This window comes from Dendropsophus ebraccatus, chromosome 5 (assembly GCF_027789765.1).
Source record: "Dendropsophus ebraccatus isolate aDenEbr1 chromosome 5, aDenEbr1.pat, whole genome shotgun sequence".
In the NCBI taxonomy this organism is placed as follows: domain Eukaryota; kingdom Metazoa; phylum Chordata; class Amphibia; order Anura; family Hylidae; genus Dendropsophus; species Dendropsophus ebraccatus.
In genome coordinates this window covers 113,576,983-113,595,036 of record NC_091458.1, presented here as the reverse complement: position 1 = coordinate 113,595,036, position 18,054 = coordinate 113,576,983, and the positions used below count along the sequence as shown (strand labels likewise).

At 39.3% G+C, this 18,054-nt stretch overlaps 1 protein-coding gene across 3 annotated transcripts in view; it reads left to right on the top strand.

The window, feature by feature from the left end:
• The window catches only part of CFAP47 (cilia and flagella associated protein 47), a 313,997-nt gene that overhangs the window by 163,440 nt on the left and 132,503 nt on the right, over positions 1–18,054 (top strand). For all 3 annotated transcript variants that reach the window (XM_069971016.1, XM_069971013.1, XM_069971015.1), the window contains exons 45-46: positions 5,948–6,165; positions 10,349–10,541. In XM_069971016.1, the coding sequence (XP_069827117.1) occupies positions 5,948–6,165; positions 10,349–10,541 (411 nt within the window). The remainder of the gene's footprint in view (positions 1–5,947; positions 6,166–10,348; positions 10,542–18,054) is intronic.

The window sequence follows — 18,054 nt, the reverse complement described above, 5'->3', positions numbered from 1 at the left end:
TGGACATAAAGCGCCATGTGGGCGCAGGGCAAGCCTCCGAAGGGAAGGAGCGCCATTTGGATTTTGAAGGCTGGATTTGGCCAGAATGGATGATGAACGCCATGTCGCATTTACAGAGCCCTCGTGCTGCCAAAAAACTGGAAACCCCCCACAAGTGACCCCATTCTGGAAACTACACCCCTCAAGGAATCTAAGAAGGGGTGCAGTGAGGATAACGACCCCTTGATGACGGCCACATTTGTGCCGTGAAAGTGAAAAAATGAAATTTTTCCCTTTCACGTCACATTGTTCCACATTTGTGCCCGTCACCAGTGGGGTCCATATGCTCACTGAACCCCCTGTTAAATTCCTTGAGGGGTTTAGTTTCCAGAATGGGGTCACTTGTGGGGGGTTTCCAGTGTCTTGGCAGCACGAGGGCTCTGTGAGTGCGACGTGGCCCTTAAAATCCATTCCAGTAAAATCCAGCTTGCAAAGGCCAATTGGCGCTCCTTCCCTTTGGAGGCTCGTCCTGCGCCCGCTTGGCACTTTATGTCCACATGTGGGGTATTTCCGTACTCGGGAGAAACTGCGCTACATGTTTGTTTTTTTGTTTTTTTCTTTTACCCCCTTGTAAAAATGAAAAATGAATGCTAGAACAACATTTTAGTGTAAAAAATAGAATTTTTCCTTTTTTACACCACATTGTTCTGAAAATCTGCGAAGCACCTGTGGGGTCCAAATGCTCACCGCACCCCTTGTTACATTCCTTGAGGGGTGTAGTTTTCTAAATGGTGTCCCTTTAGGGGTGTTTTTTAGGTTTTGGCACCCCAGAGCCTCTGCCAACCTGAAGTGGTACGGTCAAAAATGACCAAATATAACGAAGGCGTTGAAATTCACTAGGCGCTCCCTTATATCTGAGGCTTGTGGTTCCGTCAAATAGCGCAATAGGGCCACATATGGGGTATTTCTATAAACTGCAGAAACGGGGCAATCAATATTGGGGTGCATTTCTCTGCTAATAGGTTTATCATTATGAAAGATATTGGATTACAATAAAATCTCTGCACAGAAAATAAAAGTTTTCAAATTTCTTACACACTTCGCTTTTATTTCAGTGACTCCCCTAAAGGGTTAAAAAACTTTCTGGATGTGCTTTTGCAGAGTTTGGGGGGTGCAGTTTCTGAAATGGGGTGCTTTGTGGGTCTTTCTAACATATAGGCCCCTCAAATACACTTGAACCTGAACAGGTCCCTAAAAATATCTGATTTTGAAATTTTACAGAAAATTTGGAAAATTGCTGCTAATGTTTTAAGCTTCCTATTGTCTAAAAAAAAAAATGAAATATAGTTTAATAAATAAATTTTTCACGTTATTTTGGTGCTTTTCATAAAGATTCGTTATGAGTATCGACTCCATTTTACCAGAAATGTAAAGTACAATATGTCACGAGAAAACAATCTCAGAATCAGCCGGATAGGTAAAAGCATCCCGAAGTTATTAATGAATAAAGTGACACTGGTCATATTCATAATATTTGTCTCTGTCCTTAAGGCCATTTCAGGCTCTGTCCTTAAGGGGTTTATTATGAATATATGGGATTATGGAATCTGTTTATTCTTTGGTCTATTTCTGTAAATCCCACATTCTTGGTGAGCGTGATTACTTTTACTTGTAGTTGGTTGGATAAACAGTGAAAGGCTATGTTCACACTACATTTTTTTCAGCTCCGTTTAAAATGATGTTCGTTATTTTGAGTCTAAAATTACAGATGTTATTTAGCAGCCTGGCCTCCCCTTAGTGCAATGATTGGTGTTTGTACATTATTTTAGTTTGGGATTACTAATTGAACTTTGGGTGTGCCTTAATTGAAAAGTCCTTTGAATTTAATAGTAAAGACGGAGAAAGAATGGTGACAAAAGAAAAGCTGTGTGTGAACTACTAATAAAGAAATGTCCGCTGTTTGCAAAAGACGCCCGAAAATAATGATCATGTTCATTATTTTGACATCCGCGGCAAAAACTTCCGTTATTCAATACATTGTGTGCATTGGATGTCCGTCTTTCCATTGACTTCAATGCATTGCCATTGCAGTCAGTTAAATCACGGCAAAAACTGACTTTTTTTTTGTTTTTAAATGAAAATCTGCCGCCTTTTCAATATTTTTGACGTTGTGTATACATAGCCAAAAAGTTAAATCTGAAGATAATTCCTTTATTTATATGGTGCCAACTTATTCCTCAGCACTTTACATACGTTGTCATCATTCATATAGATCTCTGCCCTTATTGGAAATAATTTCCAAATTCAGCCCTCTGTATATTTGTGAGAAACACAGGAAGAACATGCAAACACCCTGCAAATTTTGCCATTGGTGGGATGTGATCCCAGGACCCCAGTGCAGCAAGACAAGCAGTGCTAATTTACAGCAATTGGTGCTAATTTACCACAGTTGCACAATTTACTTTAAAATCTTGGCAAAAATGCATCATTAACGCAGAATAAACGCCATGTGTGAACACATCCCTAAGACAGAGTGTGTGAGGGCAATACAGCCCTAAATACATCTAGGTGGTATTACTGAATGTCATTAAAGATGAATAAGACAAGGTTATTGTATTGTTGATATAAGAAACTGACAGATTATACTAATTAACAAATTAGTGATAAGTGTTGCCGTTATATTTATAATCCGCTTTTTATACAAGTGATAAGGAAGGCATTGGTAATCCCTTTTAGCATGATTTAATGGACTGTATTTAGAAATGATCTTTAATAGAGTTAGAAGTACATTTGCAATATAAAAAATATATTTTTATCGGTCTCATACTGCATAATGTTTCATAGTTAATGTGTCTAAGCAAAAAGTCTCAAATTCACCTGGTACTGACCAGACATAAGCCTGCACCATCTTTTGAGACTTTTTAAAAAGTCACAAATTATAAATTGCGCCAATTCCGGATTATGTGAATTTTTGGGTGAATACTTAAAACAAGCAGATTGAAAAAGGTTGTATCTAAAAAATATTTGTCTGTTGAATACTGGTTCATAAATAGAACTTAGACCAAAAATGGGGGGAAAATCTAATTATTCACCTAAAAATAGGCCCAAAGCCCTTGATAAATTTCCCCCAATATATTTGCAAAAATTGCATATAAGGGGAAGAAATGTGGAGGTTATTAAGTGAATACATCTGGTTCCGGTGAACAATATGAAAAATGTATCTTTATTGTAACAAAATATCTAAGAATTCTTATAGTAAATACCATAAAATACAGTATACTTCACTGGCACAAACACAGATACTCAGAAAGAAGACCAGGGACACTCAGGTGGTCGTCAGGGCTTGACATCAAATATTGGCAGTTAAACAAAGGAATAATTAGAGTGTCATTCAAAAATAAAGTAAGTGTATAAAATAAGTTTGGATGTATTAAATTATGCAAACACACTCTATGGGTATGGCCCAAAAAGCAAGGTATAGACACAAGTATGGGTAAATATAGTCTAAAAGTCTCTTGTAAGCAAAAACTATGTATTATAATAACACCAGTACCTGATAGCTCTGGACTAAGGACAAAGGACAAAAAAGACCAAACAGTGTGAAAAAGCCAAATACATAGACACAAAGGAAAACATGCCACTGATGCCTTACTCCAACACGATCATCCAGTCCCTGGACAGCCTGACACGTGTTTCGCTACCCAAAGCTTTGTCAGGAGCTGATGTCATAACTTCACAGACACACCTATATACCCCTCATGTCTCCCAATAACCAATCCATAAATTCCATCATTAACACACTTGTGTATCCTCATTCCTACCCTGTTTCCGGTTTTCCTGTACGTCCTCACATCCACTCAGTGCTATGTCGCCACAACAAAGCAAGACGCCAAGATGCTGGCATCTTACTTTTTTTGCTGTGATGTAGCGCTGAGGGGATGTGAGAACTAGAAATGAGCGAACCTGCCAAGGTTCGGGTTCATATGAACCTGAACTCTCGGCTTCTGACTGCCGCTGTCTGCCCGCTCCGTGGAGAGGGTGGATACAGCCGGAGGACTGCCTGGAAAACTGTGTTACAGCCATAGTCATAGGCTGTATTCCAGTTTTCCAGGTGGTCCTCCAGCTGTATCCACCCTCTCCACGGAGAAGGCAGACAGCGGCAGTCAGAAGCCGAGAGTTCAGGTTCATACGAACTTGAACCTCGGCTGGTTCGCTCATCTCTAGTGAGGACGTACCGAAAACGGGTTGTAGGTTGTATGTTAGATTTCTCTGATTAACATCCTAGAATATATGGGAGGTTTTTGCTAGCTTTGTTTGGGTGTAGCGTATAAAACCTGCCTGAAAATATTACTTTTAGGTCATACTTTAAGCTGGGATGTTGGGAATTATTCTGACTGCTGTGGCCAGTTATTGGCTAAGCAGGGAGGTCCTGCTCTGAGCACTTGTCTTGGAAACTGGAAAAAGGCAGGTTGCAGGATCGGAAGGGGAAGAACAGAAGGGGATGGGGGCAGGTAAGTATAGGTTATTCTAAAAAATAATTCCCTAACCTGGTAGCATATTTTTTTTTCTTCTTTTACAATATGCCATAATATCCCTTTATTCTATGTACAGCATGTGTTCGGTGGCAGGCAATGGTAATGAAGACCTGTGGAGAGCTTTAAAGATCATTTTAAATTACTTGTAAAAGGAAGTGCAACTAAATCAGTGACTGCCATGGGGTAGGCATCGGTTTAGCTGGAAAAAAATCAAATAATAAAGAAAAAATAATAATTATTATAATTATTAAGAACAATGATAAAGGTTTGGCTGTTCTGACAGTAAGAAATGGGTGGGTTCTGGAGATATTTTTGATGCGCAGGTAAATAGAGGACAGATTAGCCTATGATTTATGGTGGTAGCAAACACTGAAATAAAATATGAGGTTTAGGTAGGTTAGAGGATGCGAAAATAACAAGAAGTTTTTGAAAGATTCCATTTAAAGTGTCACTGTCGTTATAACTTTCAAAATCTAAATCAACAGTAGATGTGATATAAAACAAGTTCACAATTTAAGTTTGTTTTGTTGTTATGGCCTGGGATACACAGGACTCCATGTTTTCTTAATCCTTTTTTCTCAAAAGCGGGAAACAGTCAGAAAACAGGAAGTGCTGTGTTCTCCATGATAAAAAAAAAATGTAAATAGCTAACTTGCTTTATATCACATCTACTGTTGATTTAGCTTTTGAAAAGTTATAACAACAGGTAAACTTTAAGAGAGAGAGAGGACATGGATGTGAGAGATGGCTGATCAGGGTATCGGAATGGAGTCACAGGTAGAGGCTTATATTTAGTTTCAGCAGCATAGAGATTGTACTAAAAGATGCGTATGCTGATACCTTATTCCATAGGGGCTGTATAGAGGGGAGGACCTAAAACTGATCATTGACATTTTATTAGGGGCCAGAACAAAGGGGTAAACTTTTTGATAGGAATTTGACACAGTAAAACATGTGTACTGATGCCAAAAAGTAAAGCGATTTAAATATTTTCTGTTTTGCTAAATCCACTGACACAGTTATCATGGATTTTTTGACAAATATATTAAAATATGCTTTAATAACACTTGTATATGCTCACCTATAGAATTATTATATAATTTAGTCCCTCTGTATTTACTATTGTGTTACTGTGTTACTGTATAGTGTTTGTAGTTATTGACTGGACCGTTAAAAAGGAAAGGAAAAAAATTATATATATATATATATATATATATATATATATATATATATATATATATATCACATTTCAGATAGTCGTTTATATTCAGTGAAGAATACTGTCAGTACTGTCAGGTCCTTCAATGGAAGATGTTTGTTTTAATTCTTATATCAGATTACTAAACAATGCCCTGGGTAAATATTACATCTTAAGCAGAGTGAACCATCAGAGCATGTAAAGTAATTGTTGTTTAATATTTTATGCAAAACAGATGCACAGAACATTTGCTATTTTAAATGCAAAGAAAATAGCATACTAGAGGAAGATCTGAGTATTCCATTGATTAATGAAAGAAGGGAAAAGGCACTGGCGCTTTCAGCTCAGATGCAGATGACGTTGTTAGAATATGAACGTAGAAAAGTTACTGGCACGTTGGAAAGCAGCAGTGTACGAGCTGCAGTAGCTTCAGCAGGAGTCGGTGTTGAAGAGGTATGTAAGCTAATCATGTATCACAAAAAGCAGTATATACTTACATCCAGGCTGCTTGTGATCTGACATCCAGGTCTCCTGTCTTCCGGCTTTATTTTTTGACACCGCCTTCTCTTCTGGGTGCCGGACCACAACGCTCAGTGCACAGATTCCCCTGCCAGCCCACCCCTACTAATGAATATTCATCCACTGCTCGGTGATGAGTGTTGGAATGACGTCACTGCAGAGTAGTGCTCCAATATTTATTAAGAGGGGCAGATCGGTGCACTGAGGTCCAGAGCTTTCTGGATCAGGTTTTTATTAAGAACTTCTGTACTTTGCTTCATTGTTTCTCTGATATTACTTTTTTGCAAACTCCATGTGAGAATTGATGAGAACTTTTTTAAAGGAGAAGTCTGTTGGATTATAAAAAGCCAGAAGAGGTAAACTAATTACCTTTCCCAGTGCCCCCGATGAGCGGCAGGATCGTCCGCAGGACCCTCGCCGGAAGACCTGTCCCAGCTGATGGACTGGCTGCTCAGCCAATCAGTAACTGAGCGGCCAGTCCATCATGGCGTGTCAGCTCTGGAGATCCTGGAGCCTGGTGGGGGTGCTGCAGTCGGTCCTGCTGTTCACCCTGGGCACGGGGAGAAGTAAATATGTCCGACGTTCTGAATATATTGTATATCGCAGATAATTCCCCTGCAGTCTTCAAGTTATTCTTGTTTATTTCAAATGATACAAATAAAATAATTTCAGCTAGTTTTTGATAAATCAACAGAAGGAAGCAGCACAGTATACAGCAGAAATATTTTTTTTAGATCGGTAAATGCTTGCCACACCAAACTGGACTAAACATATGCTACAAATACAAATACAAACACACAGAGTGTAGAATTGTTTGAATTCATTTCCCCCCCCCCCCCCAAAAGCCTAGTATTAACCCCTAGACGACCTAGGACATACCGGTACCTCCTGTGCTATAAAGCGCGCTCCGGAGCCGAGCACGCTTCATAGCAGGTGAGGCCGGCTGCAATCAGCAGCCGGCACCTCACCGTTAATGACACGCTGCAGCGTGACAGTAACTCCTTAAACGCCGCTGCGTTTAAGTGTAAGTTACAGGGGGAGTCCCCTGTCACTTACCGATCGGGACCCGATGGTTAAAATGGACCGCCGGAGGTCTCTCACCTGCCTCCGTGTGGTCCGATCGGCGATTGGCATAGCAGTGATCAGTGATGAAAATAAAAGTTATGTATGTACAAGTCCCCCAAAGGGATTTAAAATGTATAAAAAAAAAAAAAATCAATAACACACTACCCCAAAACCCCTCCCCAATAAAAGTTTAAATCACCCCCCTTTCCCATTATTTAAATAAACATATAAAAATAAACATATAATATACCGTAGCGTGCGTAATTGTCCAATGTATTAAAATATAATGAGCATCATTGCGAACGGTGAACAGCATAGATGAAAAAAGGGGAAAAAGTGTCAGGATTACCGATTTTATGTTACATTATATATATAAAAAATTTATAAAAAGTGATCAAAACGTCCGATCTTCACAAATGTGGTATTAATAAAAACTAGAGATCATGGCAGAAAAAATGACACCCCATACAGCCCCATAGGTGAAAAAATAAAACTGTTATAAGCATCACAATAGGCCCATTTTATTAATAATTAATTGCCAAAAAAAGGATTTCATGAAAAAAAATATATATAACATTAGAGAATCTGTGTAAACCTGCATATGGTTGTGTTCGGACTGACCTATAGAATAATTGTATCATGTCGCTTTTACCATATAGTGCATTACGTAGACACAGGAACCCCCCAAACGTTACCATATTGCATTCTTTTTTTACGATTTCACCTATTTATATCTTCATAAATAATATATTTGGGGTTCCATCATACATGTTATGGTAAAATGAAAGACGCCATTACAAAGTACAACTATTCCTGTAACAAACAAGCCATTACATGGCCTTGTTGATAGAAAACTGAAAGTGCTAGAGATCTTAGAAGGGGAGGAGGGAAAAACGAAAGCGCAAAGATCAAAATTTGCGCGGTCCACTGGGTCATTTTGGGCCTGGTCCTCAAAGGGTTAAAAAAAAAATGGAAAACGTTACCTAGTGTCATTTTTATGGCACAAAGTATGCAGAACTGCCTGCAGTGATTCCAGCAAAACATTAGAGATGTTAAGAGATGTAAGTAGTAAACCTCCTAGAGTTTAAAGTTGGAGCTGAAGCTAGAAAAAATATATTATATTTATTTTTTAGTAATGAGATGCAGTTAAAATCTAACAATTGTATCCTAATAAAAAGAATGTGCTAGATCTGTTTCTTTTTAATGTCAGGTATTCTTGAATGCTATCTACAAAGGGCATTGACACACATTCTGGAATTATGACTAAAGCCGATTCCATTTATTTCCATCTATTTGTTTATTTATTGTGCTACCACGGGCCAGTATTGGCCATATTTTTCAAGTGTTTTAAAGGTCAACATGGTCTACCAATAATTACAATGGTAAAGGTGACTGCATGGAAATTAGTTATGAAGCTTCAAATGTATTCATTTATTTGTATGGCAGCTAACAAAATGCTAATGTGAAACAATGCATTATGCAATGCTACTGTTCTGTTTTGAGTGGTGTACTTTATCTGCACAAAATGACCAATAGTCAGGGAAACCCTGCTAAGAATATTTTATTCATTTTCAGGAGGGAGGGGGGCTGCTGGTTTATGTAAGGTGGTGTGGTGTGAATCATATATTACGTTTTAGGCTATGTTCACACAGCGTAAAAGTACGGCTGTTGTTGCCATCGGCAACAACGGCCATACTTTATGCACTGTGGAACATTGCCTACCAACGGCCATACTTTATGCACTGTGGAACATTGCCTACATTTCTATGGGATCCCAGCCGGAGCATATACACATCGTATACGCTCCGGCTGGGATCCCATGCGGACCCGCAAATAACTGACATGTCAGTTTTTTGCCGCCGCAATTCAATGAATTGCGGCTGTAGGAAACCCTGTCCGTTCACACAATGAAGCGAGCGGCTCCGGCCGCTTGCTTCATTGTGTGCTATGGGAGGTTCTGATGCGGGTGCGGCCGAAAAGATCATCCATACTTAGGTGCTGTCCGGGATGATCCGGGCAGATGTAGTGTGAACATAGCCTTATAGTACATTGTTTGCTTATAGTACATGCTTGTTTTAATTATCACCTGCAATCTGCATACACATACATATGTTTGATATTTGGTCCTTTTTCTGAGACCAAACTATAAATATTACATATTTATTCCCATACCTTTTTTTTTTTTTATAATAAAAAAAGCTATATTTACAATTGGTCTTTAAATACAAATATATGGCATATTGTGAAACTGTGCAAGCATAACATGCAGAAAAGGCAGACAATACCTTACAGTATACAATACACACACTGTACTATAACAAAAAATAATTTTGTTTTGCTGGGATACCCCTTTAATCATTTAGAATAGTCGTCTGCAACCTGTGGCTCTTTAAAACACTACAAATGTCAGCAGCTGTCGGACCATGCTAGCAGTAATAAATTGATAGCCACGGGCTGTAGACCATAATTGTTAAACATGTTTTTATACACATTCCATATTGTATTGTGCTAGGAGACTGCAACATGTTAAAATAATAATAATCAATAAAATAAAGTAAAACTTGCTACCAACCATTGAAAAAGTAATGGGAACTATTGCACTCTTGAATTGCAGAGATCAGTGGGATCTGGGTGTCAGACTAAGTGCTACACTCCCCGGCTTACTGCAGTCGGCTAATTACAGGAGACACTTTCTATAGTTGAAAAAGGCAGCGAGCCAGGAAGATACACCCTTAGCTAAATAGCCAAATAATTCTCACAGCTCCATCTTACGATCATGGGGGCGTCTGAACACCAAAACATGTCTTTAGGACAATAGTCGGTAACACTCTTCCAGGTTGGTCCTGAACAGCTGATCTGCAGTGGTGGAAGTAATGTAAGTTTTGCTTAAAGATGCTTTGGGATGAAGTATACAAAAGCTAAAAGGTCATACTTCTAACACAGTCCCTTAGTGCTAGTGTTAACATCTCTGTATGTCACAAAATGTTTAAATTTACACATGAACTTTAATACAGAACATTAACTTTTATTTTTTAATATATTTTTTTTAAAGATCAAAGCTCCACTGCGATCTTCCTCATTCTCTTCTATATCTAAAAAGTGCCAGACAATTGACTATGATGCAGAAATAAGTATGCCTCAGTATTTTGAGGTTCCAAAGAAAATCAGAATTCCAGTTTCCGAAAGAAATCAAGTTGCTGTTAAGACAGTATCTGGGGAAGAAGAACAGCTGTATCGAGAACAAGGTAATGAAGATACATTGCTAGATTAGTCAGCAGTTCTTGAATTTCTGACCAGTAATTAATGAGGCAATATACATTAGCATCAGCGTTTAAAATCCTAAGACATTATAGAAAGTTATTACTGAACATGCTAGAAATTGTCTTATTTTTGATTAATTTATAGGCAAATGATTATATACACACATGTATACCTCCTAAAGCGACTCTGTACCCACAATCTGCCCCATCCTAACCACTTGTACCTTCGGATAGCTGCTTTTAATCCAAGACCTGTCCTGTCCGTTACACAGGGGATGCAGTTATTGTCCTAAAAAACTACTTTTAGGGTGCTGTCACACGTACCGGATCCGCAGCAGATTTAATGCTGCGAATTTGCAGCGGAATCCGCTGCAGGTCCTGGTATAGTGAAGGCCTAATTTTCATTCCGCTGCATATATGTGACCCGGCCCCTTTAACCGCCGTCCACCCGCAGCCCCCGGCTCGGAGCATACATTACCTGCTCGGCGTCGCGGCTGCATATGAGGCTCCCGGCTCCCCTCGCTTCTCATTAGCCAATCAGTGCTGCCGTGCACTGATTGACTGATGAGGAACGAGGGTAGCAGGGAGCTTACCATAGCCCCGGCGCCAAACAGGTAATGTATGCTCCGGGCCAGGACTGCTGGTAGCGGGGGTTAAAGGGGCCATGTCGCATATCTGCAGCAGAATGAAAATTCGGCTGCAAAAATCTGCGTGAAATCCGCTGCGAATCCGGTACGTGTGAAGGCACCCTTAAACTTGCAACCCTGTGTCAAATTGGCGTGGCCTAGAGTGTCTGTGCCCTAGGCTTACACCGCCTCTCTGTCCCTCCTCGCCACCCTCTTAACCATTAGCAATGCCCCTGGGCAGGTTTTTTCTATTCATCACTTATCTGAAAACTGCACAGGTGCCTTAACAATCCATGTCATGTGCCGTGTTCTTACAGGTGATGAATAGGAGAATACCTGCCTGGGGCATTCCTAATGATTAAGAGGGCGGGGAGGAGGGATGGAGGGCTGGTGCAAGTCTAATGCACAGACACTCTAGGCCACGCCAATTTTACACAGGGCTGCAAGTTTAAAAGTTGTTTTTATGACAAAAACTGCATCTCCTGCCGAACGGACCCCAGGACAGATCTTGGATTAAAAGTAGCTATAAGAAGCGGTTTGTGGGGGGCAGATTGTGGGTACAGAGTCACTTTAAGGTGTCCATACACCTTATACTAAAGTTGGATGAACCCAACATCACTGGCAGGTAAAGCTCACTCTGTAAGGTGTATGGCAGCCTCCCAATTCTCCACAAAAGGTTCGGGTGGGATGGATTTTTAACTCTTGACCCTATAGTTCTCTGGGAGATAAGCTGGCACCTGTGTAGGCCTGCTGCAGCATTCCCCTCCCCATAGACCACACCTGAATGTTGGGCCATATATTGTTACACTAAAAATCCATTGTGGTGTCATGGCTTCCATTATAATTTAAACAGTTGACTGGCAGCAGTAAAGGGAAACAATTCCCCCTTCCCTGCAGCCACCAACTTTTGTGTTGGAAAGTGCATCTCCTGCTCTGATCTAGCACTGCGGCACAGCAATATACAGTGCAGGGTCCTGTTCCTCCTGTGTACTGTATTCTTAAATACAGTGCCCAGGGGGAGGCTGCCTGACATGATCGCTGTGTCTGGCAGCCTCTGCACACTGATTTCTATCACTATTCACTGTACTAGAGGCAGAGCGAGTGGTAATAGCATCCACCACTCACTGTGCAGAGACTGCCGGACACAGCGATTGTGTCAGGCAGCCTACTGCATATAAGATTATGCAGTACACAGGAGGAACAGAACCGTGCACTGTATAGCGCTGTTTGACAGTGCTAGAACAGTGCCAGGGATCAATAACTGCATGGCTAAGAGCCCTGCAGTACCCGACACAGACGCTCGCAGCAGAGGGGCCATGTCACCACTTACGGCTGCCAGACGACGGAAGTGAGTATGTATACAACTGTATATAACAATACGTTTTGGTTTTTTTTATTCAAAGTTATAAATTAATATGACTTTATTAAAGCAATGTATTTGATATAATGTTTTAGTCTCCGGATTACCCCATTCATTGTTGCATCTTTTGTCTCCTATATTTTCTCCTTTGTTCTTCTGAAATATAAAGATAATAACAAATAATAAACAATTTAGAGAAATTTGAACTCTTCAGATCTGGCTTGCAGGAGCTCATGAACAAGATCCAAATTCCAGACACGTACCTTTGCTCTTTTTTTATTGAATGACAAGGCTTTTCAATTGATGAAGTCACTTAAACATTTCATCTATTCAGGGACACTCATATTCTATTACTTTACTCTGTCACACAGCAAAAGAACTGCACATTTTGTCATTCTGCTCTTTACTCCTTCGGCCATTTTTTTTTTTTATGCAATCAAATGCTTTTGATCTGTTCTTAGAAGCTGAGGTGTTGAAAATGAGACAGTACATAGGACAGTTAAGATAATAACTGGACCTTGCACTAGGCAGATGTTAATTTTACGGATTGTTATATTTCAGCATTTTCTGAAATGTCATTTAATTTATGTTAAAAGAATGCAACTGTAGGGTTCCAGGACTTTAGTATTTTCCTCACTCTGTAAATCCGCAATGGCCATGCTTAAAAGATTCTTCATTCATTGGTTTGATATTCCACTTTTATAACTTATGTAAAGCGGAAAATATCTTGATGTACATGCAAGTCATTCTATGCAGGCAACATGCTTAAAAATTATGTCATGGTGAAGCTGTGCCCATAAGATCACCATGGGAGCCTGGCAGCTATTGACAGACGCCTAATTAAAAGCTGGAATCAGGAAGACCTCAGATCTTAGTTAAATTAACCCCAAGAATGCCACTTGCAATAGCTAATACAGCATCAGAGATATTTGATAAAGTTAGGTGGCTCCCATAACAATTATCAGTTGAATGGTGCTTCAAGACCCCTACATAAGCAGAAATAAAAGCCAAGTTTGATAGAAGTTTAATAAAATAAATTAATCACAAAAGGAATCTTATTTGGCACTAAAAACGTTTACAAAGTAAAATTAGTTGACCAGAAAAAATAAGTAAATAAAAAATACATATATTACATATTCGGTGCAGCCACATAATGACCTATAAAGTAATCCTAAAGGGCTTGTCCAGGCTGTGCGGTAGTAAAATTAACAAAAAAATAAATTAAATAAATGCAGAAATCATACTGGAAATACTGGGTCATCCTCAAATATTAGTACATGTTATGCTGCGTTTACACTGAGCGATAGTTCGCCCAATGGAACGATTAATGATTTCAAAGTAACAATGTGTTTTTTATAACGATCAGCGTTTAGACGGAACGATATATCGTTTAGAAAAATCGTTATTGCTATCGTTTTAAGATCGCTTACGCCTATCTCACACATAGGATGAATCGGTGAAAGACTGTTTACACAAAGCAATCTGCAAATTTTTAGCGAATGACCAACAGCGTTTTGAAAACATGTTGAGAGATCTAAATGAACGATTTCTCGCTCGTCGCTTGATCGTTCGCTGCGTTATCGCGAAAATTTGAAAAATTCCCTGTTAATGCAGCATTGTCGTTGAAAATAGGCATGTGCTAAATGGCAGCACCTGTGAACACAGGGTATAAACAGTACTAAGGATGAAGGTGAGCTCAAGATTTTAGATTATAGTATGCATGCACGTCATAAAATAGTATTCCTCATAAATCAAAAACACTAAACAACTCTAGATAATAGATATAGCGCATACACAAATCATATTATACTCTAGATATGAATATATGTAGGTGCAGACTGTGCACATGAAGCCTACAGAGGTCGTTGTTAAGGACGAAGACAAACTCTGCATATTAGATTTCAAGGCCTGCTTACCATGAAACATTCAGAAAGCATTATAAAAAATGATAAGCAACCCTAGAATAGTGCATGCATGCATAAGAGATGCTATAAATATCACTATAGGTAGTAAGACTTGTTTATAAAGTACTGTGCCTTTATTAGTGCAAAAGAATAAAAACTTATATTCGTGCAAAATCATGATTATAAAAATACATAACAGGATTGCTAATGTGTGACATTCATAAGCACATGCTTTTGCATATGTTGTAATATTATATACGTGTATACACTTGTAAAAATGCAAATACAGTAAAAATGTATGATTATGTATAAGCCTACATGCCAACATTCATTATAAAGACAAAAGATAACCGTGAAATATATTATACATGCACTGAAGCAAACAAAACAATATTTGCCCACAATGAGAAAGTAGTCACCCATACATGCATAGATTAAATATAGTGAAATGATAATAAATATGTAAGGTTGACAGTCATTAATTAAGTCATTAACTTAAAAAGTTGTCTGGCCCTGTGTATTACATATTGTATGCGCTTATTATCCTGTCCAAGTCTTAGTGGACCAACCCCTTGAAAAATCTGTGATTTTTGAAAAACAGGAAACTGAAGCTTTACCACAAGGATCCCATATTAAGGTATCATAGGCAGAGGTTTCATTATACACAACAAGTGGTAAAGCATAATGCTCCTTTACAAAGAACCACTGAAAAAATAATGATGATGTGAGGGTTTGGGAACTGGATGACAATAGACAAGTGCAGCGCACTTGCTCTGCTGTCCCTGCCTAATTGCATCAACTGCCCTAGCCGTCAGCGAACAACTGGTCAACAGCCCCTAGCCTGATAAGTGAGACACAAAACACGGACAAGACAAACGAACAAGCGTAGTCAGAGTTCCGGGTCGGCAACTTAAGGTCTGCACTTTACAAAACTTAATCCAAGGGGGTAGTCAAGAAACCAAAGCCAGAGAAGTCAGGAATCCAGTGAATACAATGCAGGGAAAACGCTAGGTCAAGAAAACACTTGCAAAACAAGTCTCTATCGCAGGCAAAGAGGATGATGAGGGCAGTAGTCTTATGGAGGCTGGAGTCCTGGCCCCATAACGTGATTGGGGAAGAGATCTCAGCCCCTGACCAGAGTTGACTGGCGGTGATAGCTCCCAGTCATGATTACTTAACCCCAAACACCTAAAGCCATTCGGCTGGGGGAGATGAAGCCCCAGCCGCGGCAACAAGCAAGGACGCCTGCCGACACACCCATGACAACCGGGCGGGTCATCAGGGAAGCAGTCAGTGCGCCCCGGCCGATTTTTTAAGGGACGCCATCAGCACTTAGAGGGAGTTAGCTGGCCTGACAGATTATGATGATGATAATAATAATATCTCATATCAATTAGACATGGTAAGCCTGTTTATCCTTAAAACACAAATACAGGCTAATCAGAACAATACTTGGAGGAATCTATTGAAAAAGTACTGTATTATCAGGCAACCTAACAAAACAATTGTATCCCAGTAAACGTCTAATGTTTGGCCTATAAAGGGGTTATCCTTTGCTACAAAAAACATGTCCACTTTCTTCCAGACACTGCACTACCCTTGTCTCCAGTTTGTGCTGGGTTTTGTAACTCCGTTCTATTGAAGTCCGGCAAAATTTTTTATTCAAGTATTGTATTGCCCCCCAAAAGTAATAGAAATCACCAATATACACTCATTATGGGAAATGCACATAAAAAGCTTTTCCCCTGCACTACTGCATCAAGGCTTCACTTTCTGAATAAAACGGTGATGTCATGACCCGACTCCCAGAGCTGTGCAGGCTGTGGCTGCTGGAGAGGATGTAGGCAGGGGAATGCTCAGTGTCCCTCCAGTGCCCTATGTCCCTCAGTGTCCCCCAGCCATCACCCTCTCTAGCAGCCACAGCCCGCACAACTCTGGGAGTCGGGTCGTGACATCACTATTTTATCCAGGAAGTGAAGCCTTGATGCAGTAGTAAGTGCAAGGAAAAAAAGCACTTTATAAGCATTTCCCGTAATAAGTGTATATTGGTGATTTGTATAAGTTTTGGGGGGCAATACAAGACTTTAATAAAAGTTTTCAGTGGTCTTCTCCTTGCAAACCTAATTGCAAACCATGCCTTAAACTGAAGAGTGGTGCTGTCTCTGGAATAAGTAAAAACAAAGAAAAACATGAACCTCGTGCAATACCTTAAGGCAAAGGGGACTCTCACTTTGTTGCCTCTTGGGCTTGATGCATATCATCCCTAGATAGGTGTACTGGGAGTCTTTGAGAAAGGCTGCTCGCCAAAGGTCAGGTGTCTGGGTTCCTCCCAAGGATAATGGGGCCCGTAGTAACAGTATAAAAGACAGGAAATAAAGGAACTGACCGCAATGTGGTGCTGCCTGTGTCAATGCTCCAACTCTTTGGAAATGGCAATGTAGTTTGAAGGCAATTTATTGTATAAAAGTTGCATAAAAAGGATAACGTGTTTCAGGGATTATCCCTTCATCAAATCCAAAAATTACAAAGTGCATCAAATCGCATCTTCATCAGATCTGATGAATGGGTAATTTTTTTGTAGCGGCCACATATACTGAAGATGCTTAAAGAGGTTGTTCTCCTTTTTTTTTTTTTTTTTAAATCAACTGGTGCCAGAAAGTGCCAAAGATTTGCAATTTTACTTTTAAAAAAAAAACTCAAGTCTTCCAGTGCTTATCAGTTGCTGTAAGTCCTGCAGGCAGCAGCGTATTCTTTCCAGTCTGACACAGTGCTCTTTGCTGCCACCTTTGTCCATGTCAGGAAGTGTCCAGAGCAGTAGCAAATTCCTATAGAAAACCTCTCTTGCTCTACAGACTGGAAAGAACAGGACATACAACAGCTGATAAGTACTGGTAGACTTGAGTTTTTTGAATAGAAATAAATTACAAATCACTGGCATTTTCTGACACCAGTTGATTTTAAAGAAAAAAAAAATTGGTAAACAACAAGTTTAAGAACATACAAATACAATCCAAAGACTAAAAACTGATATTACTGAATATACTAGAGAACATTTACTTCTCAAGCTTAAATTTTTCCAATCTAAAGGATTAAAATCTAAAGGATATAATAAAAATTATACAAAATATAAATATAAATACAAACCAACAAAATAAACACTTCAAATCTTAGTAGCATGAAATTAAAAATGAAACAATTACTTTGTGGCAAAGAAAAAAAAAACTAATGAAATGTAAGGGGAAAAAAAGCCTAGAAAGTCTAAATGTATAGTGCAACAAGAAATATATACAGTATTATGCCAAAAATATCTTGAAGAGGTACTTTGACATCAGGTTAAAAAAATAAAATAAAAAATAATATATATACGCACACATATACAGTATATGTCCATTTGTTTGGAGGTTTTAGTTTCCTTCAAGTTCGTCACCCAGAGCTCATGCACAACATTACATTTCACAGTACACTATTGTGCAGTTAGTATGGATACATCATCTGCTGTGCCACTGCCCGGCTTCCGAGACATTATTAATTACAAAGCAGCATGCTGTAAATACACGAAATTCTCCCAATAAAGATATAAATGCATATATGTGGGCTAGTTAGAAGTG